This window comes from Choloepus didactylus, chromosome 12, assembly GCF_015220235.1.
Source record: "Choloepus didactylus isolate mChoDid1 chromosome 12, mChoDid1.pri, whole genome shotgun sequence".
In the NCBI taxonomy this organism is placed as follows: domain Eukaryota; kingdom Metazoa; phylum Chordata; class Mammalia; order Pilosa; family Megalonychidae; genus Choloepus; species Choloepus didactylus.
The window spans coordinates 12,567,966-12,592,189 of NC_051318.1; the positions used below are offsets into that span (position 1 = coordinate 12,567,966).

Here is a 24,224-nt window from a genome sequence, read left to right on the forward strand (position 1 = left end):
AATTAAAGCAAAGCAGAAGTAAGGGGTGTCAGGGGTGCTGGCTGGGGAGGGTGTGGCAGGAAACAGAGTGGTTGGGGAAGGCCTCGTGGAGAAGGGGAGATTCGAGAGTGAACCCAGGGGGTTTCCGGGAAGGGCATTCAGGAGGGGGAACAGCTCATGCAAAGGCCCTGAGGCGGGTGTGTCCCGCAGGTGCCAGGAACGGTGTGTCTGGAGTCGTGAGGGAAGAGGACAGTGGTGGAGGTGAGATGGGAGAGGAGGCAGGGCCGGGCCTTCTCTGGGATGACACCCCAGGGCTGCATCAGAAACCAGTGGCCTGCGTCAGCCCCAGGCCTGGGCTTGGAGTTCTGAGCAGCTGCTCAGGGGTCCTGCAGGTACAGGCTGCTGAGAGAAGGAGAGACAGAGAGAGGGAGAGGGAGAGAAAGGCGGGGGGAGGGAGGGAGAGAGAGAGGTTCTCACCTGCACTCTCCTCCAGGCTGGAGCCATGTGCTATGGGCGAGGGCCCGACGCGGGCCCCAAGTCTGAATCCCCACCTTTATCCTCAGGCTCCTGGTTAATCCAACTCTTCCTTCTCAAACTATAAACCGAGAACTGTGACCCCAGTGCCATGGGAGGCAGGAAAAGCAGTGACAGGCGTGTGGTTGAAACCTCAATGTGAACTTCATCCCGGATGGCTAGTCCAGCCCTGTCAGCCCACGGCATCCCCCTGACATTCATTTGGATCAGGGGGCGATGTGTGTCCTCACTTGGCCGAGTCTGACTGAGAGGACTCGTATCCTGTGGAGGGAGAAAGATTGTCACTCTTTCTTGACAGACATGAACCCCCAAAAGTCTTGCACTGCCATCTTGCATCCAAGAAGGCCATCGGCCTGAAAACAAAGCTGGCAGAGGACAGAATGAAGACACGGAAAGGACCTTGCTGTTATGTGAGGTTATGAGTGTTTTTATTGTCCAAGTCCATCGGGATCAGGTTTTTAGCCAGATGCATGCTAACTGATGCAAGGAGAGAACCATAAATTCTAGAGCTAGAAGGAGTTTTACAGATCGTCCACCTCCACATCCTCATTTCACAAAGGAGGACACAGAGGCTCGGCCAGGGTGGGTGGTTCGCCCACAGAAACAGCTCCCGGGCGGCAGCACTCACCCTCCTCAGTGCCGCCGCTGGAACCACAGCTGGGATGACTGGAAGACAGAATTCCCCACCCTGTTAGACTGGAGCCAGATCCAACACCCAGCTGGGAACTGTGTCAGTTGGCCAGGAAGGAGGTAGATTGTCCCACAAACCCCAAAGCTCCCAACCACAGTGCAGAAAAGTAGTGGTGACAGCCCACTCTCTGGTCTCGCTTTTCAGTTGACCACCTAGACTTTCCTAGGCCCCTGCTGGAACCTCCCCTTCTAGGAGGTGATAAGGGTAGTGCCAAGAAGCACAGGCCATGGACCCTGATCCCCATGGGTATGCAACCGCACGGTTCTGGAGTGTTTCGCACACATGGCGCCTTCCCATTATGACTGGAGGCGTGGGAAGGTGGAACGACTGGTTTGCAGTCTTACTGAGGAGATCTGCCCAACGCAACTGGCCGCCTCCAGAAACTTAGCTGCATCAAGGGCAAAACTGGGTGCAGCGCCTCTGGGCCCCCAAAAGCAGTGTAGGGCCGAGTGGGGGATGGAGCATGGAGGCAGGAGGTGGGTGTGGCTGCCAGGGGCATGGACCATGCAAGGGAGGGTCTGACTGGATCAAAGCAGCTCGATCTTGCCCTCTGCCATAACCACGTTATACTCAGGCTTTCAACGCTCTGTGGGAAGAATTTGAACAAACAACCTCCGCACTTAATGCTTCCGTTTAAGGAATATTTACAAACATTGGACTTCTGGTTCCTGAAAAAACTCAACGTCAGCAAGACCACATCCTCGTCCAGATAAAACAGCAGGATCAGAGCTGGCAGCCCTGAACAGCGTGTTTCTGTCTCCAGCTTTCTACCATAAGCAGAATAAGAAGATGCAATTTAAATTAATTTAATCCCATCTCTGCCAGCCATCAGCTGTCGGGTCCTGACTTTCTAAGTGACTTCATCTTCTTTGGACGGAATGTTCTCCCAGCCCTCTTGTGCGCTCGTAGTCTGTGATTCTAAGAAGTTCCATAAGAACCACAGAGGCGAGGAATGTTTCATTCTTTCCTTCCTTCCTTTACTCATGGAACAAATATCCACCAGGAGCCTCCTAGGTGTTGGGCACTCAAGGTGGAGGGGTGAAGTGATCAGAAGGGGCTTCCTGGAGGAGGTGGCACTTGAGCTTGCCCTTGCAGACAGGCTAAGATTTTCATGGGCAGAAGGAATTCCAGGTGGAGGGAGTGGCATAAATAAAGGCCATAAAACAGAAAGACGAGCCATATCTAGGAATGATGAGCAGATAAGTTCTCATGAGGTTGTTTCAGGGAAGAGGGGGACACCAGTCTAGACGTGTAAATAAACATTTGATCGTGCCTCTTGAGGATGCCACCTTCCATCTGCCCTTCGCCTCCAACAGGCTAGAAATCAACAAGCACAGAGCAAGGAGAAGAGGCAGAGGAACCAGGAGAAGACGGTGAAGACGACTAGGTGCTCTGCCTGTAAGTGACACAAGAGTTCTTTGAGCTGGAACGTGCTGTAATTCCTGATTCGGACCCATTCCAGTGCATGTCAGTGTTTGCATATCTAAATCTGTCACTGGTTGAATAATCTTATTTGCATCCTGTTCACAGGTTGACCATCACAGCCCATGTAAATACTTTCTTGCAAAGCCCTGATGTGTGGGAGCCATGGAAAGCTAGCACCACGTCTGGTGGCGGCAAAAGCTCCTAAAGTAGAATCAGAAGTGTACACTTCGGCTTCCTAACGCATGCCGGGGGTGGAAGGAGGGCAATGAAGAGAGGGGTCTGCCCGTCGGGGGGGATTTGAGAGGTCTGACTGGGTTCCAGACAGCTGGATCACTGGCAGAAGCAGGCCACCTCTTGTCCCATTCTGTCACTCAAGCACACCCTTCTGGCTTGTTCATGGGATTGCAAGTTTTCAGTGCCCCCAGAAAAGGCAGACTTGTACAATGTTTCCCTAAAGGGGCTGAAAAAAATAAAAAATGGAATGGTCTGCTTTATGCCAAGTGAAAAAGGGAAACACTACCACATTAGAAATATCTAATTGTACTATTCAGGTAGGTCATGGTGAGAATTCGAAACCTCTCATTTTCTAAAAGTGACTTTGCCCAAAATAGCTTCGGGGGAAAGTAATCTAAAAATATTAGAGCTAGACAAAGGAGACCAAGAAGACGTGATAGTTAAATACAATATGTGATCAAACACTGGATCCTCTGATGGAGAGAAAAAAAATATTATAGAGAACATGACTGGGACCACTGTAAAAGTGAAATACGGGAGGTTGCTTGGATCGAAGTGTTGCATCAATGTTAAATTTACTGAAGTCGCTACTGTGCTGTGGGTAGGTAAGAAAACATACTTATTCTTAGAAATACACACTGACATATTTCAGAATAAAAAGCCATGACGTGTGCAACTTACTCTTTTCTTTTTCCTTCATTAGAGAAGTTGTGGGTTTACGGAACAGTCATGCATAAAATACAGGATTCCCATATTCCACCCTATTGTTAACACCTTGCATAGGCAAGGCGTGTTTGTTACATTTTATAATTATACTATTGACCATAGTCCCTGGTTTAACTTAGGGTTCACTATTTGTGTGTGTAGTTCCAGGCATTTTAAAAAACTTTTTCATCCTGTTACCACATATACAACCTAACATTTCCCCTTTTAACCACATTCAGATATATATATTTCAGTGCCATTAATTGCATTCACAATGTTGTGCTACCATCACCACCATCCATTACCAAAACATTTCCATCATTCCAAATAGGACCCTGTACAGTTTAAGCCTTAACTTCCTGTTTTGGTTTGCTAAAGCTGCCAGAATGCAATATACCAGAAATGAACTGGCTTTTAACAACAAGGATTTATTAGTACAAATTTACAGTTCTAAGGCCAGAAAATGTCCCAGTTAAGGCATCAGGAGGACGATACCTTCTCTGTAGACAGGTTACCGGTGAGATTGGGCCCCTCTGTCAGGGCACATGGCGGCATCTGCTGGTGCTTCTCTCCTGGGTTTTGTTGCTTCAGCCTGTGACTGCTCTGATTCTCAGCATCTCTGGGTACTTCTCTGAACTTCATCTCTTCGCTTCTGTATATGTTTTGCCCTCTTATAAAAGACTCCAGTCACTGGATTAAGATCCATTTGAATGAGGCGGGTCACAGCTCAATTGAAATAACCTAATCCAAAATCCTACCTACAACAGGTCTGCACCCTCAGGAATGGATCGAAAGAACATGGCCTTTTCTGGGGGTACATGACAGCTTCAAACCAGCACAGCTCCCGTTCAATCCCACCCTGTCCCCTGGTAATGTATATTCTAGATTCTGCTTCAATGGGTTTGCTTATTTTATTTCATATCAGTGAGATCATACAATATTTCTCCTTGCCACTTACTCTTAAATGGCTCTGGGAAAAGAAATGTGTATGTATATAAAGAAACAAAAGAGATAAAGCAAATAGGGAAAAATGTTTAGATCTGGGAAAAAGTGTTCTTAAGTGGGTGTTCTTTTTTACTATTCTTGCAACTTTGCTGTAAGTTTGAAATTATTTATCAAAGATTAAAAATAATAAAATGTTAGAGCAACAGGGGTCCTTAATTAGACTTATTCTTCTCTTTCTTACAAATTAAGAAATTACAGCACAGAGAGGTTAGGTGACTTTGCCAAGGTTACAGAGCAAGTTAGCAGCAAAACTGGAGCCAGAGTCCATTCTCCAGTTTTCTAGGCCAGAGCGCTTCCTGTTTACACCCTGCCTCTGTTGAGCCAGACTTTATTTTTGGAAAGCTTGCCAAAAATTCACTTTGGCATTGGTATGTGAGTGATTAATGGATTTTTTTTAAGACTCTAGCAGCCTAAATTCCTTCCTTTTATCAGAAGGAAAGTAGCTCTTATTATCCAATTAAAAATTCTGTCCCCTCAATGCATTTTAATGACTCCCCTATATTTTCCCCTAGTCCCAAGTCTGATTCCAATCCTCCCCAGCACTTCAATGTTGCTCAAATGGCAGTGCAGAATCTGCGTCAGAGTCATTGGGGGCTTCCTAAAGCGACTCCAGCCCACCCCCCCCACACACAAATTCTGCGCTATTAGAAGCTCCCCAGAAGATGCTGATGAATCCAACACTGGAAAAGCTGAACTTTCCTTCTCCTCCCAGCACACCAGTTTGCTTGGAACTCCAGAGCTTCTATCCCTCTGCCACTAGCTGGGAGGGTTTTCTTGGGACCTGAGAAGTATTTGGAGCTACTCATATGGAACCCCGTAAAAAAGAAAAAGAAAGAGATGGACAAACAGGGGAAACAGGAGACAGCACACAAGGCAACCCCTCTTCTTGCTTATCAAAAAGTAACTCTTGATATTTCGTGCTCTGAGATAACTTCTAGATATTTGAATTTAAACAATTGATTCTTTTTAAGGATTCTATTCATTTTACCTGAGTAGACACTATAAACTTAAGAAACTTGGAATAAATCATGTCTTGATGACAAATTGGTGAATGCTGATAGGCTGATATTGAAGTTGACTTCAAATTGATTGTTTTTTTAAATTAATTAAATCCTACATTGTTACCCACAATAATTAACAAACTAATTATTAATTAATACAATTAATGATTATTATGATTAATAGATAATATAATTAATCACCACAGCAAGATGATTGTAATAATTACAGTCACAAGTGCGCCTGCAGTACTTTCTACACTCCGGGCACTGTTCTAAGCTATTTGCTTAATAATCCTTGTTTGATCCTTGCCACAACCCTATGAGATATTTTACACATGAGGAAAGCAAGGCCTGGAGAATTGAGGAACTTGCTCAGGGTTGCTCGGCTATCTTGTAAAGTCCAGATGAATCACATATATAATCCAAACCTCTCATTTTATAAATGAGGAACTCAAGGGCCGGGGAAGTAAATGACTTTCCCAGGGTCAAAAAGGACCTGGTTAATCCCTGTCTGTTCCACCTTCCACTGTTCCAGGGCTTGAACACGCCCCAGCGGAGCCAACAGAGTGTGGTTTTCAGCTGCCTCCCAACCCGGGGGGATTTTACCCCATGGACACCCAGGAGGCCACCAGGGCCCATGGGACAGCCCCGCACGGGAGGCCCAGCCTGGACCACTGGACCCAACTCCTTCTCCATGTCCAGCTAGAGGACAGCCTGGGAATTGCCACCTCTTCTATCTCCTCCCTCCCAGCTCCCCAAGTGTACCAATAAGGACGATGGTCACCATTGGATTCGTGTCAGCTCTGACCGCATGCAGCCCAAGCCACAGAGCGTGCCGTGACCTGTGTGGGTGATGGGGGAGAGCTGGAATGGCACGCTGGAGGGGCTGCAGGAGCACCCAGGAGTCACGGAGAGGAAACAGAGCAGAGCAACTGGGAGTAAAACTTCCTCGTCTGCCTTCAACCTGACACGAGGGTCATCTGCCCTTCTCTAGCTTGTTCCCTGTCAACCCATTAAAACCCTGGAAACTGTTTTATGATGGGATCTGCAACAGAGACCTCCAGTTATCCCCGATATCTGTTCTTTCTTCCTTAAATGCCAGTACAATTTTTAGCTGGGCACAGAGCCCACCCAGCTGAAGAGCACATTTCTTTGTAATTATTTTTCTTTATTGTGGCTATGTGTACCATAAAATTTGTCACTTCAGCCATTTTAAGTGTACAATTCAGCACCATCAATTATGGTCACAATGTTGTGTGACCATCATCACTGTCCATTACCAACAATTTTCCATGGCCCCAACAGAAGCTCTGCACCATTGTGCATTAACTCCCCAAACCCCACCCCTGGCCACCTCCAGTCTCCTTTCTGCTTCTATGAATTTCCTTATTCTAGTTACTTCATATACATGAGATCATACAACACTTGTCCTTTTGTGTCTGGCTTATTTCACTCTGCATGATGTCTTGGGGGTTCACCCATGCTGTCACATGCCTCAGAACGTCATGTGTTTTTTCCACTGAATACTGTTCCATCGTGCGGACAGACCACGCTTTGTTTACCCACGCGTCTGTCGATGGCCCCACGGTTGCCTCCAGCCTTAGGCTACTGTGAATAATGCTGCGATGAACATTAGTGTGCAAGTATCTGTTTAAATCCCCACTTTCAATAAAAACTACATGTCTCAGTCTCCATTAATAGCTGAGTGTGGCCACACGGTTAACCCCAGGCTGTGAGGAGAAGGGTTGTCTCCAGAGTCCTGGCTTTCAAGGAAAGGAGCCCGCCCTTCCAGCCCTCCACCCCTTTCTGCTCTCGGACATGGATGTGGCGGGAGCCATCTTAGAGCACGGGGATGAGGGCAACACCTGGGGGGAGAGCGTGACCAGAGCGGCTTGGGCTCCTGATGTCTCAGAGCAGAACCCCAGTGCTCAGCTTGGACTGTACATGTGGGAGAAACACAACTGTCTCTTATTTAAGCCATCTTAGATTTCACATCAGTTGAACCTACAGCCTAATACTGAATTCAAGAGTTCTATACAGTAGTGGATTTTCCTCTGCTCTGGGCTGCCCCGTTTGGGCTTGCAGTGGGCTCTGCCATTTACTGTCTGTTCTGGTTTGCTAATGCTATCATTATGCAAAATACCAGAAATGGATTGGCTTTTATAAGGGGGGTTTATTTGGTTACAAAGTTACTGTCCTAAGGCCATAAAGTGTCCAAGGTAACACATCAGTAATCGGGTACCTTCACTGAAGGACGGCCAATGGCGTCCAGAAAACCTCTGTCAGCTGGGAAGGCACATGGCTGGCGACTGCTCTGCGGTTCTGGTTTCAAAATGGCTTTCTCCCAGGATGTGTCTCTCTAGGCATCTGGGGGTGTTCTCTTAGTTTCTCCCAGGCAAACTCTGGACTATCAAAAGTCTACCTTCAGTGGCTGTCTCCAAAATGTCTATCTCGGCTGCAGCACTGAGCTGCTTCTCTCTGAGCACTTACAGGGCTCCAGTAAACTAATCAAGACCCACGCTGCATGGGGGAGGCCACATCTCCATGGAAACAACCTAATCCAAAGATTCCAACCTTATTAACACTAATCCATCTGCCTCCACAAGATTGCATTAAAGAACATGGCATTTTGGGGGACATCCAAATTGGCACACTGTCTTTACTAAACACCTGGGGGTGTTTATTTAGTGTCTTGGCATCTCTGTGTCCCAAGAGTCAAACGTATTAATTCTTAAGGTTTAGTATTTAAGGAGTCCCCAGGCCACATCGTGGGCCCACCTGCACCACCGTTCTGTTTACTTTTGAAGGTAGGACCCCCTCCCCCCATCAGCCAATCCTCATATGTATCAGGTGGACTTCTGCAGTTTTCTTTGGCTTCCTGGGTCTAAAGTCCGGAGCTAGTCCTTACCTTCAGGGTCTAAGTGGGGGCAGGGCCCAGGGACTACAGTAGATGCTGAAAATACCAGACACCAACTCTGCCCGCCCTAACAACCCCAGCTCCAGCAGCCTCAGTGATTATGTGAGTTATTCAACAGCCTTTTAATAAATTCCATTTTTTTCTCCACCAAATCAGCCAGAATCCGTTCTGTTGCTTGCAAATGAGAGCCTGCAATATGCAAGACCAAATGGCTGGTTTGGAGAATGGAAGCGGCTACCCAGTGACCAAGGCTGGGGGAAAGAGGCTGAGGGAAAGCAGCTGAGGGAAGCAAGACTGTACAGAGGCTTTCAAAGCAGAACCTCCAAGATCTAAACCTCAGCGGGCCCACTTCCTTGCCGAGAGACCCTGAGAAGGTTAACTAACTTCTCTGAGCCTCGTTTGCCTCATCTGTCAAATGGTGATGATGTTAAGTAGAAACGTTGGGAGGATTAAATGAGATAATGCATCCAAAGCTCTTATTGTAATACAGGGAACCATAGTAAACACTCAGTAATTAGGGTGGCTAGTTGTTTTGCTATTTTTATTATGCCACAAATGATGTCACCAGCCCACAGCCCCAGCCATGGCCCCTCAAACCTTGCAGCCTCCCCCATATTTTCCCCAATTCTCTTCGCCTCTTTGCTGCCCTTTCTATTTACTCCCCAAACTCGTCACCTGGCTTCTGCCCCTCCCAGCACATGCGCACACACAGGCAATTCCCGGAGACGTCCTGGACCAGCCTGAGTTGCCAGGGACGCTTTTAGCTCACAAATGTAGATGTAAGTTCCTGCCTTCGGCATCTTTTATCAATCCGCAGCAAACCATTCTCTCCCACAGCCCCCCGCGGCGCTGACATTTCCCAGGCCGCCTCCGCCCCCACAAGGCGCCCACCTGCTGCCTCCAGGACAAAAAAAGGGCGCGCCCCCGAGGGGGCTGCTGTGGGGCTGCAGCTCAGGGCCCTGCAGGGGAGAGAAGGTGGGCAGCGGGGTGGCCCTGGGGCGCTGACTTAGATGATGGTCTCAGTCGCCCCAGGGTGGCGGTGACTGAGGGGGGCCCCCATCAGGGAGAACGAATGAAGCTGGGACAGCGCCACCCACCCAGCCCCAGCCCCGCAGACCCTAGCGCCCCGCAAAGCGCAGGGGCACCCCACACCCTCCCTGAGCGGGGCCCGGGCCCTTCGCCCGTCAAGGCTTTGTTCTCCCTTCAATTTGCCTTCCCCGGGGACAAGCCGGAAGCCGGGGCTGAGTCCGGTGTGATTTCGCTCCAAACCCGAGCCCACCCCGGGAGGTTAAAACACGGGTCTTCCTCCGCAGCCCAAATGCATGGCCCGGGAATCCACAGGAACTGGGTCCCAGAACCTCCATTTTTAACATGTTCCCCCAAAGATGCTGGTGCATGGCCTGGCCAGGGGAAAAGCCGAGCTGAAGTGAACTCCCTTCCTCGGGACAGACTCCTGGGTTTCCTGGCTGTGTGACTCTAGGCCGTGGCTTCACCTCTCTGAGCCTCCGGAGTGAAAATAGTTCCACCTCCATGGATTACCGAGAAAATTAAAGCACCTGGCACAGAGCAAAGATTCAACAATTGTCAGTCATTATTATGAAAGGAATAATTGTATCCCTGCGAACCTTCTTTATCCCAGGTGTGAAAGGAGAAAATCACATCTTTCAAAGCCATTACTATACCTGTTAGAGTATACAAGCAAGCCCAAGAGGAGCTCTTTTTCCAAAAATAGCTCCCTAATGTAGTGGCCAGTGTATCTCTTTATTCTTTTTTTGATAAGACAATGGCAGTGCACTGAGCACCCTGCCTGTGGATGGCATTATCTCCGTTTTAAGATCAGGAAACTGACAGTGTTAAATTTTACCAGAGTCTGTGATCCTAGAAAATAGTGAAGGCTAAGAAACCCCCCTCCTTTTGTATTCCAGAAAACAGCTTAATGCTAAGAAGCCCCTTCCTCACAGAACAGACTAAGGGGTACCCCTGGTTCACCTGTGACAAGGCTGGAGTCAAACCTCCTAATTCCCATCTTTGCCTCCTAAATGACCAGCTGAACCACTGCTCTCCACTTATCAACTGGGACAAAATGCCTCTTAGCCAAACTGTGCTCAAGTTTCTCTCCTTCCTCAGACCCGTGATCTTTTAGGGTGCCTCCCAGAAAATAGGCTGCCTCAGCATAAAATGGTCTCAGAACCACTACGTGGTCACCCTTTCATCCCACCCTTTCTGCTTCACTCTTGAGACACTTGCAGACCTATGGCCAGAGACTTCTCCCTATTGCAGTAGCCCCTTTCCCCCTTGCAATAATCCTTCCGAATATGGTCTCTCCTTACCAAGTCTGGATTTGTTTTTTATTTGACAAAACTCACGTTACACCTTACCCAAGGCCACATGGTTCACAAATGGCAAAGTGGGGATTTGAACCCAGATCTCACTCCAGAACCCACGTCTACCTGCCTCCAGAAATCCAGTTAGTCACTATTTGTTCAGTGGGAGGAGATCCTGAAACCCCGATTTTCCCAGAGCTATAAACCCATGTTAATATTTCTCAGCAAAATCTGGTTATACAAATAAGCCTTGTAGTTAATGGCTTAAATCCTAATTTAAATAGAGACTGCCAATAAGAAATGGCAGTAAATAGTTTACAATTTTAACTCATTATTTCTCAGCTGAGCTCATGTCTCCAAGAAAATAATGTTTTCAATTGTGTACAGGGAGAAAAGTCATCTTCTTAGTAAGGGTATTTTCACAATCTTTGGGGTATCTGCCTCCGCTCCCCATTCAGCTTTGTGATCTGCACCCTTCATTAATGTTGTTGACACCCCCGGATTTGGGTCAGGTGGTGCACAGCCCATAGGAGTGGTCCCAACCCTAAAGAAGCCTGTTTCCTAAGGGCAGACAGACGCCTGGCCATCCCAAGGTGAGGGCTAACTGTACCTTTTACCTGCAAGAGGCAAAGTTCTACTGTGTCATGCTGAAAACTGTTGTGCTATTGCAACCAAATCATCACTCCCTTCATGTAGTTTTTCCTAGAGCCTTAGCAAACCTAATGGCATTTGGAAAATAATAGTGAGTGGTTTTTTTTTTTTTTTCCTATACCACATCTCTCTTGTTGAGTGTCAGAGTAGCTAGAGATGAATTTTAACAAAGTCTTTCAAAATAGTCCACCTTTTGGAGACAGATCTCATGGCAAAAATAACTTCTTAATCACACAAGGTATGTTTGCATTGTAAATTTGAATTGGTAGCTTTGCATAAAGAGAAGTTGAAATTACAACATATTCGAGGAACAGATATAGCCACTCAAGCTCCAGATTCATGTCTAAATCCATGCTTGTCTTTCCTGCTGGCTCTGGTTCACCACTGCCTTCCACAGTCATTCGTTTTAATCCATTCCTCCAAACAGATTTTAATAAACTTTAGAACTTCCACTGTGCCATTCCCCTCAACACAAGCAAAACAAATTCATTTTCTCATATTGTAATTGATTTATTTTTCTATTATTCATGTTCTATTTTCATGAGATGCATGTGGAGTACAGTTTGTTCATAGGGTATAAAATTTAGCCATTTGGATTCCCTCCATTTTTCCAGGACTGCACTAATAGCCACACTAATTACATCATTCTGCAGAGCTCTAGGAGAATTAGCAGCCCAGCCTTGACCAGGAGGAGGATGACTTTGACCAGAGGAAGATGACCTTGACCAGGGGGAGGATGACCTTGACCAGGAGGAGGACTAGTGGTGGCAGAGTCACAGGGATTTCACAGACAGACCTGATGACAAAGATGGGGACGGGGAGCACTGAATAGGGGCGAGGGGAAACTGTAGTTCCTTCCTTGCTCAGGAGGCTGGAGATAAATTCTCACATGCTGATGACACCTCAGAGTGCAAGAAAACTACCAGATAAAAGTGGATAGACACTGCCCTGTCCTCTCCACGCCCACCTGAGTTTTCAACATTAGGCCCAGGAGCTCTGCCCCTCCCAGCCCATCTTTATGCGCCAGGACTCTGGGGTTCTCCTCTCCTCATGGAGAGGGAGGGAGAAGAGAGGTGGGCTGAGAGCTCAGCTTCCCCTTGAAGGGCAGTGTCCTCAGTGTCCCACAACTTCCTGCCCTGATCTGCTGATAACTCCGTGCCTACCTCGTCCATCTCCAAGACCACTCTCCCAGGAGCCTTCCAGATGTTCTTTGAGCACCCCCAAGAGTCCTCAGAGAGGCCGTGATGTCCCCCCCAGAGCTCACTACTTCTGGGGGCCAAGAATACAGGAAGCCGTGCAGTGCTTTCTGCTTAGCCCTGCCCAAGTCCGCAGAGGCTGCTTCTCCCTTCGGAACTGCCCTTGACTCATCTCTTCACCCGTCTTGTCCACAGAGAGCGCTACCCTGGAGAGCCCAGCAGGACTTTCTGTCCTTACCGTTGCTCGCTTGGACCTTGATCATAGGCTGCCTCGGAACATCGTTTCCTTGGTCTTCAGCTTTTACACTGCTGTTGAACTTCTCCCCACGGGGTGTTTGATCTCCTCAGTTTCTTCGGGGCAGGAGCATCCCCAGGCACCTGGTGGTCTGGGCATGCTGTGGGCAAAAATTATGAGATGAATCATAATAAACCTACAGAGTTACGATGTACAGTTTGGACCCAAGCAGAAGCATGGCTGATGATAGAAAGAACTTCTGTTCTGAGGCTATGCAAAGCTGCAAGGAGACTTAAGTTACTTTTCAAAAGATGATTGGGGTGGATTGAATTGTGTACTCCAGTTTGGACACATTCTTGGTTTTGGTCTGCATTCTGGAGGGTGTGGTCCCACTATAAATAACATCTCTTCAAGTTGTTACTTCAGTAAAAGTGAGCTCAAACTAAATGAAGTTGGGCCTTAATTCAAGATGGCTGAAGTCCTTGAAAGCCAAGGAAATTGGAGCAGCCAGAAGTTGGAACTCAAGGGAACCTGGAGGAAAAAGAAGATGCTGCCATGTGATGGAAAAGCCAAGGAGTCCCAAAGATTTCCAGCCAATCTGAAGATACTAACTCTGGCAGGGAGCAAGTCTTCTAGCCTCTGAAACTGTAAGCCAATAAATTCCTGCTGTTAAGCCAACTCATCATATGGTATTTGTTTTAGCAGCCAGGAAACTAAAACAATGATGGAATCCAAAATAATATTTTCTTTAATTATTGGGATACTCCTTTAAATATGAATTAACTAATTGTCATGCCGTTCCTCCCTTCATACCATTTTGCATGGGTACACACCCCTCAGCTATGGGGGAACGTGCTGTTACCTCCACAGGTGTGGACAGAGCTGTCCTGCACAGAGGGTGCTGGGCTACAATTGCCAGAAGCTGCATCTGAGTCAGCTCCTTGCTGTCCCTGCTAGTAAAGAACCTTTACTTAGAATACCTTCTGTGGATGTGCTGTAGAAGTGACCAATTGTTTCATTGTACTCTCCCATCCTTGTCCCTTGGCACCAAAAATGGATGCATTCATTCATTTATTCATCAAAGATTTACTGGAAACCTATGTACAAGCCCTGGGCTGGAAGCTTGGAAGACAGAGTCAGAAAATGCAGCTACTGCCCTCCAGGAGTCTGTCTTCCAGTGGGGGTGAGAAATAAATACAGTCCCTGGTCAGACTCGAACACAGACCCCACAGGAGCAGAGAGGGCTCAGAGACGGCATCTCAGGGGCTGACATGGCATGTGACTTAGGTCTTGAAAAGCGAGTCGGGCATCCCCTCAGTAAAGCACGGAGAAAAACATGAGGCACAAGGAATAGTTTGTGCCAAGGCAGGGAGGCATAAAAGAGCATGGTGAGTGGGGAGAAAGGGAGACAGTCTATCGGAATGGACTGTCAGCTGGCGTGTGTGTGTGTGTGTGTGTGTGTGTGTGTGTGTAATGGGGGGTCGGTTGTTCGGAGTGGTAGTGTGAATAATCTCGAATGCCATGCCTCATAAATTTTATCCTGGAGATAGGGGGGAGCCAGCTGAGCTTTTTCATTCATGGAAATAAAAGGTTTAGGTTTGGTTTTAATAAAGTTGTTCTGACGTGAAGAAAGAATTAGAGAGATGTTATTCCAGAAGCCAAGCAGCCAGTGAGGGAGGTGGGTGAGCGGATTGAGTGGTATCGCCAGACCCCAGGCAAGGCTGTAAAGTTCTGGATTGAGGGGAAATGTTGCTTTAGAGAAACCTGGGAGCGAATGGCCAGATGCGGTGCTCTGTAGGAGGGGGAGGTCAGGGAGACGGAGGAAGGAGACAGAACTTACAAGGCAGATTCTGGATGGTCAAGCCCACTTCCTGGCATAGGGAACCCAAGAAAAGGGGCTTCGTTTTTCTCTAAAATAAACAAATAAACTTGCCCCAATAAATAATAACGTTACTCCTGATTTGTAACTTCTTTTATGCATCTGCTCACAATGTACCCCTTTCCTTAAAAATCACACGGTGTCGATTTCATGCCTGTGTAAGGTGCCCTAATTAAAGCTATCTTGCAGTTATTCAGCTCCTCTTCCTCCACATACTTTCCTTTCTCCCACAAAGGATCCCTTCTACATAAACCCCTCGCTAAGCAAGACGCCAATCAGAGTTCAGACCGAGGGCAAGCACTGAGCAGTTCTGGGCTCTGGTGCAAGTATGATTTCTATAAAAAGACATTAAAAAAACAATGAGTAATGTTGCCATTTTGCCTTTAATGGAAAAGTGGCTAGCAGTTACAGTAAAAAAAAGTTCTTTTATTAAAAAAAAAAAATCCAGCCAACTTCTAGGCAATTACTGCTTGCATTTTCAGAAATACACATACACTGGCAAACCAATAGTCTTTATAAAAATAAATTCTGAATGTGTGATTTAAAAAGGAGGCACCCCAGTCATTTTTAGCTGCACAAATGTGCGGTCAAAGGAGACCGAGTCCGTCTGTGCCGGCTTTACCCAAGTGCAGAGGGGGACTTGACTTTGGAAGACAGCGCCTGCTTGAAGCGCCTCTTGAGGTCCTGCATGTGCGGGGAGCGAGGCCGGGGAACGACAGAGGCTCTCCTCCTGTCCCCGCCGAGGCTGTGCAGCTTGCTCACTTCTTTGCAGAGATGCTGGAACACATCACAGACGTCCTCATAGTTTTCACTCGTGGAAATCTCAAGGAACAGGCTGCCCAGCTCGTTGGCCAGCTGGAGGCCGTCCTGCGTCTGCACCTGCCGCGCGTGCAGGAGGTCCCCCTTGTTGCCCACGATAATGACAGGGGCCTTGGCGTCAGGGTGGACCCTCCGGATGTGTTGGTGAAGGGGCCGGATGGACTGGTAGCTGCTGTAGTCGGTGATGGAATAGACGAGCAGGAAGCCCTCCGCCCATTGCACGCACCTGGACAGGGAGTCGGCTACCTGCAGGAGATTGTCCTGGACCTGCAGAAGATCAAAGTGAGCCTGATCAAGGAAGCCCTCCCTGGGAGGCAAGCCGAAAATAACATCAAAGTACCCTTGAGGAAACTTCTGAAAAAGAAATCACTCAAATAGAGCTCTCTGATTCTACCCCGCTCCTGCAGATGGAGGCTTTTGATACAGAAAGAGCAAATTCTCAGGCAACTTCCTGGCCTAGATTATTTTAATAGTTGTGACCTATATGTTCTTCTTAAACCCCTTGCTTAACAAGCAGTCTGTAGTGAATGCTGATTGCTTGTAAATTAGAAAGCCTTCGGGCCAGTAGGGCTCAACTTTTAGGGCAACAACTCATAACACACAAAACTTTGAAAAGAAGCTAAAATAAATATCTATTTCCAAACCCATTAAAATATTTTTAGCATGTGCTTCTTGAGAATGTCACAAAAACAAATGAATTCCTCCTTTCTGTTCCTCTAGAGGACCTTGCCTCCCTAAAAAGGCTAGCGATTAGTAAATTGTTAATCAAATGACATTCCTGAATGCTGGCCAAGGGGTTATTTGATGGCAATTCCTAACTTGAGGGAAGAACTCGTGAGAGAATTCACGCGAGCACTGCAGCAGGTCTTGCTAAGGGAGGACCCCCCTCTCCAGAATCCCACCAGCCTGAAGCGCAATGCCCCTTCCAGGGCTGCAAGGAGAAGTGAAGGCTCTCTCTCCCCGCGCTAAGGCGTCTGACAGGAGGCAGCGGTCTCCAACCCCCTCTGGGAGGTTTCTAACACCCCAGGTCACTGGCCCCACCTGTGGACAGTCCACTCCCGCATGTAAACACCCAAGGGCGCAGCATTTAGCCATCCTGCTCATGCACCAAGGCCAGCTGTGCTCCCTACCGTGCTCCTGCCCCTGGGGGTGATAAGCTGCTGGATGGCAACCCTGGGCGCCCTCACCTGAACGCATCCTGGAGTGTCCTGGATCTGCAGGGACAGCTGGTCTCCCTCTACATAGACGAGCCGCGAATACAGCTTGTCTGGAGAGCAAAGCAGAGTTTGCTTTAAATTCTTACCCACCAATCAGGAAAATGAAAACCGGAGCATGCAAACCACAAAAGCAGGGAGAAGGGATTTCTTCTAACCTGTATTAGGTTCATAGTCGCCGATGAACCTCTTGGTCAGGAAGCGCACGATCATGGCTGAAAATCAAATAGGAAAATATCAGGGAACGACTCCAACTCCGGAGGCATTGGAGGGAGTGGGGTGGGGCGCACTCTCTGCCTCTGCAAAACCCAGGTGCCCCTGGGCCCCGGCAGGGTGGGGGTGGTGAGGCAGGGGTGGAGCCCACCCCCGCGCCATCCCCATTTTCTAACAGGCGCTCGAGCTCAGCGGGTGCCCCTGGGATGGATGCTTGGAGGCAGCCGCCCCAGGAACCCAGGCAGGCGGGAAGAGGGGCGATGGTGGGGAAATCTATGGACCGTGGACACTTCAAGGTCCCTCCCCTTTGCCTCTGCCCTACTCGTTCCCTCCGGAAGGCCGTGTTGTTAGGGGCCGGGACGCCGCGAGCCCCGCGCACCCACCGCTCTTGCCCACGCGGCCGGAGCCCAGCACGGCCAGTTTGATGTCCTTGGGTCGGAGGCAATCGGAGGAGGCCTCGGGGATGGGAGCGAGCAGAAAGTTCCCCGACATGCTGGGCGGACGCATGGAGCGGCGAGCCCGGCCGGTGGGGCAGCAGCGGGGACCCGGGGACCCGGAGACTCGCCCGCGGGAGAACGGCGAGGGCGCAGGGCGCAGGGCGCACGGAAAGTGGAGTCCGCGGCGGCGGCGGCGGCAGCGAGCGGAGCTGTCCAGACCCGCGGCTTTTAAAGGGCTCGGCGCGCGGAGAGGCGCAGCGCCGCCTCCGAGCTCCTCCGTGCCCCGCCTCTTTCCGGTGGCAGGGCGGGGGCCGAGGGGGACAGTCACCGCGTGCGTGCGCACCGCCTCGCCGCCTGACGCGCTCTGCCGTCTTGCTGCTGCGCACGGGGCGGCTGCTCGGCCGCGCTCCCGAGGCCCGGGGGCTGGAGGTGGGGCCCGAGCGGGGGCCTGGGAATACGGCCACCGTGCCCAGAGCGCGTCGGAGGCTTCCGGGCAGCGCTGGGCCTCCCTGGCGCTCCCACCTAGCCCTGCTGGCTTCGGGCCCAGGCCACTAGATCAGTGGGTGAACCCGTGATCCAAGTGACGAGCTGGGGCGGTGAAAGAAAGCGGAAAAAGAGCAGTCCGTCCGATGTTTTTGAAACAATGAAAGAGATGGACTCCTGTGGAATGTTTTCCTTCTTTATTTTCAAAAGGTGCTGGGGGATGTTGTCAATATGGGAAAAGGAAGGGAGCGGGAAGGAGGTCTCGATTTACCGTCCACCTAGGGCAACGCAGGCACTGGGGCCTTGCTCCGGATCTGAGCCGGCCCCTCGCGGGGTTATTGCTTTCGACTCAGTCATCAAACGCAGCCAGATCCGGGCTTGAGTTGAGTCCCGGGACCGTTTAATAAGGCTTCCGCCCGCCGCAGCTCTGGCTCAGGACTGCTGCTCTGCATTAGCACTGCCCCGTGCACGTGCATTCATCATTCCAGAGCATTGGCGGGGTTTAGCTAGGGTGGAGGAGCTGCAAGAGACCGCAGGAGAGAGACACGGCCTGACTGGGGGGTTGCAGGAGTCCGCCGTGGCAGGGTGGGGACCTTCCTGCTTCTGACCCGGGTGCCAGTCTGGCCCAGTCCCTGTTGAACAGCTCCATCCTTACCCTTTCTGCAAGCAAATCATGCAAAACGTAGGGCTTAAAACAACAATCCCTTAGGTTTGCTCTCAAGCCTCTAGCTCACTGGGTGGTTGTCCTCTCTAGGGCGGACCTCTGCTGATCTTGCTGGTGGTCTAGGGTGGTCTTCCTGACATCTAGTAACTGGCTGGCTTTTGGCTGTGCTAGGGTAGCCAGGGAAGGGGGAACTGAGTCATGTGCCTCCCATCACCCAGCAGGCTGGCCCCGGGTTTGTCCTCCTGGGGGCTGAGCTGTGTTCCAAGGGAGTGAGTGAAATGGATGAGGCCTCCTGAGGCCCAGGCTCTAAAGGGGAACCATCACTCCTGCTGCCTTCTAGTGGCCAAAGCAGGTCACAAGTCCAGCTCAAATTCAAAGGGTGCAGAATTCCTCTCCACCCCTTGTGGAAGGAGCTGCAGAGACCCATGTGAAAGGGCAGAGAGAGGTAGAGAATTGAGTCTGCTTTTTGCAAATTACCACACTAATCAACATGCCACCATTCACCCAGCAGCCCAAGCCAGGGACCTGGGAGTCATCTTTGACTCTAACTGCTCTCAGTTCCTTATCAATTAATCATTTCTACTTCCTAAATTTCTTGGGGTCTCCTCCTCTCCATCCCTACTGCTCTCTCATTTCTCAGTTGAGTAACCCCGAGGAATCCTGAAGTAGATTAGGAAGAGATGGCGACTCCAGTTACATGTTCTGCTCTTGGAGGTATCTCTGACCACTATCCCCTCCACCCCCCGACCCTTTGGCATCAGTGTTCCAAACTGTCACTCCCCACTGATGGAACATGTGTTTCGTGTCTGTCTCCATGAGCCAGGTGCTCTATCTGGTGTCTCCAGTACCCAACACATAGTGGTACCTGGGACATACCAGGCCCTTATAAATGTTTGTTCACTGACTGACTTCCTGATTGAATAAATGAATGATGTCTTCACTGTGTAAACTGGAAAAGAGAGAAGTCTTGTGTGTGTGGCATTGTCCCAGTACCTTAGTTTTGAGAGCAAACTGCTCTCAGGAGGAAGCATTCCAGAAAAAGTCCTGACACAAATTGGCGTATTTAAGTTGTACTGTTTTGGTCGTTCATCAGGCAATCCCCTTCGGTTTAACTGCAAAGACTTGGTGCCTGACAGGAGAAAAGGCACCATAAAGGAAACTGCTGCTTCTGGACAACCGTGAAGCTCTCGGGTTCCGGGGATCGCTGTGCAGCTCACCGATGGCCGTCTGGGTTGATGCCTCTGGGACTCTCTTGGCCTTTCCATCTTGGACACAAAAGTGGTTCCTGTGGCACCAGACACCCAGTCTTCACCCTAGCAGGAAGGGAGGAAAGGGGCTCTCTTCCTTTGTCTCTTTATTGGGAAATAGTTCTCTGGAGAACTCAGCAGACTTGTCCTTACCTCCCAATGGCCAGACCGAGAAGCCAGTTAAGGGATTATCCAAGTACCTAGTGAAGAAGACTGCGATTGCCATGCCTAATTTAGACCATCAGGGTTCCTCACCTGGGGCAGGACACATTGCTACCTCATTGCAAACCAAAAAGTAGAAGAGAGAATGATTGTTAGGCAGAAACCTATGGGATCTGCCACAAATATCCTTTGCTTTCCCAGGGTTAAAATGCAGAACTTTTGGTGCAAGGAGAGCCCTTTCTTGGTTGAATCTTGGGCTAATCTCTTCACCTCATTCCCTGTCTCACATTCCCTATCAGGAATAAGATCATTCTAGTTTATTAAGATCATCCAATAGGAAAGATTCCTAAGCTGTTCTCTGCCCAGTGATAATTTTGTTCCATTTTGCATTTACATTGCACCTTTGCTCAGAAGAGCCCCAGTATTATTCCATTCTCCTTGGTAAGGTTTTTTGCATTTACAAATACACAAGATAATCCATGACCTTTTAATGCAGACAATAAGCCCCTGAACTGTAGAATTATAAATAGCCTTGCCTGAATGTGTTCTGCTACTTCATTTTGAATTTGTGTCCAGAGTTAGGTAAAATTGTGGTGCAACCAATGTAACAGGCAAGCTGAAATGGTTTCAAAGAGATAATAGAAATGCATAGGCACAGATGTAGATGCACAAATCCGTGGGTGTTTAAAATGAATGTGAAGGGCAGAATTTGGGAATACGCAAATATTAGACTTGGGAAGTTATTAACCCTTTACCAGCCTCAGTATTATTAGAATTTGAGTAAGCTTGAATTCTAACCTTCAGGCAAAATTTACCAAGGGTCCTCCTATAGTTCATTAATGTCCCCACCATTACCCACCACCCAACATCAATGACCTTTCTGGATAGCCTAAATCCTTGAACACTGAGCTTCCAGGAACCTCGGAGACTGCCTTTGAGGTTCTCTCTCCCCCAGAGCAGGAATCATGCTTCTGCCCTCTAACAGCTCCCTACTTTATTTCAACAGACAAAATTATTGAAAATCTACTCTCCGTAAGGCTTTGTGTTAAGTGCCAGCACAGAACACAAAGAACAGCAAACCATCTATTCTCAAATATTTATAGTGTCTTCAAGTGCCAGGCACATATTGAGGACTGAGGACAACAAAGTGTTAAGATGTGCCTATCTTCAGAGACCTCCCCATCTATTGGAGGTCTTTATCATATATAAATTCAGTTTATAAAAAATATCTCAAGTATTATCTTACTTCTTACTTACTCTTAATACTTAACCAATCCTGTGACATAGGTATCTTTTAAAGTGAGGTTCAGACAAGTTGAAGTTTATCCAAAGCCATAGAGCCGTCTTCAGTAGTGGATATGCCAACCCCCTGATTTCAAATGCTGAGTACTTTCTATCAGTGTGGAGAGCAGGAAGGAGCCTTTGGCCCTGTAAATGAAGTGCAAAGCAGGACAGGGTGCGAACCCCACGAAAGCTCCAAGAGCAAATTAACTCTCAGGGAAAGCTATGGGGGAAAGGAGCTGGTCTCCAAGCACAAGTAGTATTTGATAGGTGGAGAAGGGGGATGGGAAAAGGCATATCAAGTTGAGGAAACAACAGCAAGGGCAAAATCAAGGAAACAGATACATATTTCAGGAACAATGAGTGGTCTCAAAGGTGAGAAGGATGTGGTGGGTGACCCAAAAGGTTGGGAATCAGACTGTGGACGGCAATGAAGGCCATGCTAAGGAATTCACCTGGAGGCCATGGAGAGCCACTGAACTATTTTTGAGGGTAGCCCCTACTACACACAATAGTGTCAGTGCTAGGGGCATATAAAGATCAGGATGTGCTCCCTGCTCTCAAGGACCTTCAGTTGTTTACTAATTCATCTCTCATGAGCAATTAATTTAAACTGAACCTTTCTTTCTTATTAGGAGGGGCAAGAAATTCAATGGTATCCACCTGAGTTAAGCCTTCATCTCATTTTATACAGTCAAGAGTGCCCCAATGCATTTATTTTTCAATCCAAATGATTTCCATAAATCCCCATCTTGCTGAGAAAGTGTTTATGAGCATATTTTCACTGTGCCTTTTCCATTAGGGGCTTTTTGAAATGCCCTGTCAGTTCCATCCTTACCACTTTGCTGTTGGAAAAAAATCACAATACAGAACCTCCGGCTGCTTATTCACTGCTCTGTACACATTTTCTACCTCGGCAATAACAGCTGCAGATGCTGCCTCACTGTTATTGCTCATAATCTAGCAACTGTCTAACAGACTCCAGGAAGGTTTTCTGCATGAACAATACCACTTATTTTCCCTTTAAGGGGAGCTGGGAATGAAGATAAATGACATATATACATACGTGTATATATATATATATATATATATATATATATATTCATTTTCCAAATGAAAAAAGTCCAGCTGTAATTTATTTCTGATTAAAAACGAATGTGATAAACCTACCTTTTTAAGTAATTTTTATTGTGAAATTTCACATATATACATAACAGTGGTAACTTTCAAATTATGATTTAACAAGTAGTTAGCAAATTTCAAAGAATGTTCTGGGTTACAGTTCCACAATTGCAGTTATTTCCTTATTGTGAAATATAACACACACAGAAGGGTGATAACTTTCAAAGTACAATTTAATGAGTAGCTATGAAATTCAAAGAATGTTATGCGTTACAGTTCCACCATTTCAGTTATTTCCTTCTAACTATTCTAATATCCCAGCATCTAAAAAATATGATTATATAGATTCAGTATTTGTAATCCTGTTAAATCCTATCTTGTCTGTTGCTACCTCTTCCTGTCTTATCACTCAATCTTCAGGGGTATCTACGCAGTGACCACCCTAGCTTGTTCATATTGAAAAGGGGTGTCGACATAATGGAGAAAGGGGGGGCTGCATCTGGATGTTGTTCTTAAAGAGGCTGTTGTCTCTGGGTTTTAGGACTTGTCTAGCATAGGAATACAGGTGGATTTAAGTTTCTAGGAGATAAACTTAGGAGTGTCTCAGATAGGGACCTAGGTATTTTAGGACTCATTGGTTAGGGTTTGGCATACTGTGGCCATTTGGAATATTTAGCTGGAGCTTGCATAAGAGTAGCCTCTAGGAAAGCCTCTTGACTCTATTTGAAATCTCTTAGCCACTGTAACCTGATTTTACCTTTCTTTTCCCCCTTTTTGGCCAAGCAGGCATTTTCAATCCCTGGATGCCAGGGCCAGGCTCATTCCTGGGAGTCGTGTCCCACATTGCCAAGGAGATTCACTCCCCCTGGGAGTCGTGCCACGTAGCGGGGAGGTTAATGAATTTATTTACTGAGTTGGGCTTACAGAAAGGCCACATCTGAGCAACAAGAGGTTCTCTGAAGAGACTCCCAGGCATAATTACAGGAAGGCTTAGCCTCCCATCTACAGCTTTAAGTTTCCCAAGAGCAAGCTTCAAGATCAAGGGCTTCACTAATTAAGTACGGGGTTCCTAATTTCACAAAGCATATACTCCGTCCAAAAAAAAATCATGTCTCACATTATCTTCACTTCGCTGTACAATCATCATCACTCTTAATTTTAAACAATTATCCTAAAACAAAACATCTCAGATCTCTTATAAGTTGCTAATTATTCATCCCTAGTATTAATGTAGTGCTGGTAAGGTATTCCTATTAAATAGTCTATAATATGTAATGAGTAGTTTTTCCATACACCACTCTTGTTAACTCTTTGTACTGGTGTCATCCCTTAGAAGCATATCACGCAAACACATATTTTAGTGCTACTCTGTGGGTTACATACCTTTAAACAACCACTTGTGATCAAGTTTGCCTTCAATGTGGCACTGATACATATAATCCCATTAACGAACTATCATCACCCCTGTCTATTTCCATACCTTTACATTCACTCTCATTATCATGTCTGTACATACTAGGTTATCATTCCCCCTTCACTAGCTTCTGTCTTTCTCTAGGTCCCCTATATTCTACATTACAAGACACTGATTTTACATTGTTCAGGGAGTTCACATTTAGTAGTAACATACAATCTCTCTCCTTTTGTGTCTGGCTTATTTCACTCAGCATCATGTCTTTAAGGTTCATCCATGTTGTCATGTTTGAGGACCGCATTCATTCTTACTGCTGCATAGCATTCCATCATATATATTTACCACATTTTGTTTATCCACTCATCTGTTGAAGGATAGTTGGATTGTTTCCA

General features: G+C 47.7%; 1 protein-coding gene across 1 annotated transcript; it reads right to left on the minus strand.

Moving 5' to 3' along the window:
• Nucleotides 1-15,140: 15,140 nt before the first annotated feature.
• Nucleotides 15,141-17,671, minus strand: RASL11A (RAS like family 11 member A). The gene is made up of 4 exons (XM_037800078.1): nt 17,406-17,671; nt 16,968-17,024; nt 16,783-16,862; nt 15,141-15,862 (listed from the first exon to the last, which is right to left on the minus strand). Exons 1-4 carry the CDS (start codon nt 17,527-17,529, stop codon nt 15,395-15,397), a joined length of 729 nt encoding a protein of 242 aa, XP_037656006.1. The 5' UTR covers nt 17,530-17,671; the 3' UTR covers nt 15,141-15,394.
• Between the last annotated feature and the right edge of the window lie 6,553 nt (nt 17,672-24,224).

Coding starts and splice junctions, on each gene's coding strand:
- RASL11A (XM_037800078.1), bottom strand. CDS start 17,529: ATGCGTCCGCCCAGCATGTCGGGGAACTTTCTGCTCGCTCCCATCCCC. Junction 17,025..17,405: donor CGGCCGCGTGGGCAAGAGCG/GTGGGTGCGCGG, acceptor TTTGATTTTCAG/CCATGATCGTGCGCTTCCTG. Junction 15,863..16,782: donor ACACTCCAGGATGCGTTCAG/GTGAGGGCGCCC, acceptor GATCTTCTGCAG/GTCCAGGACAATCTCCTGCA.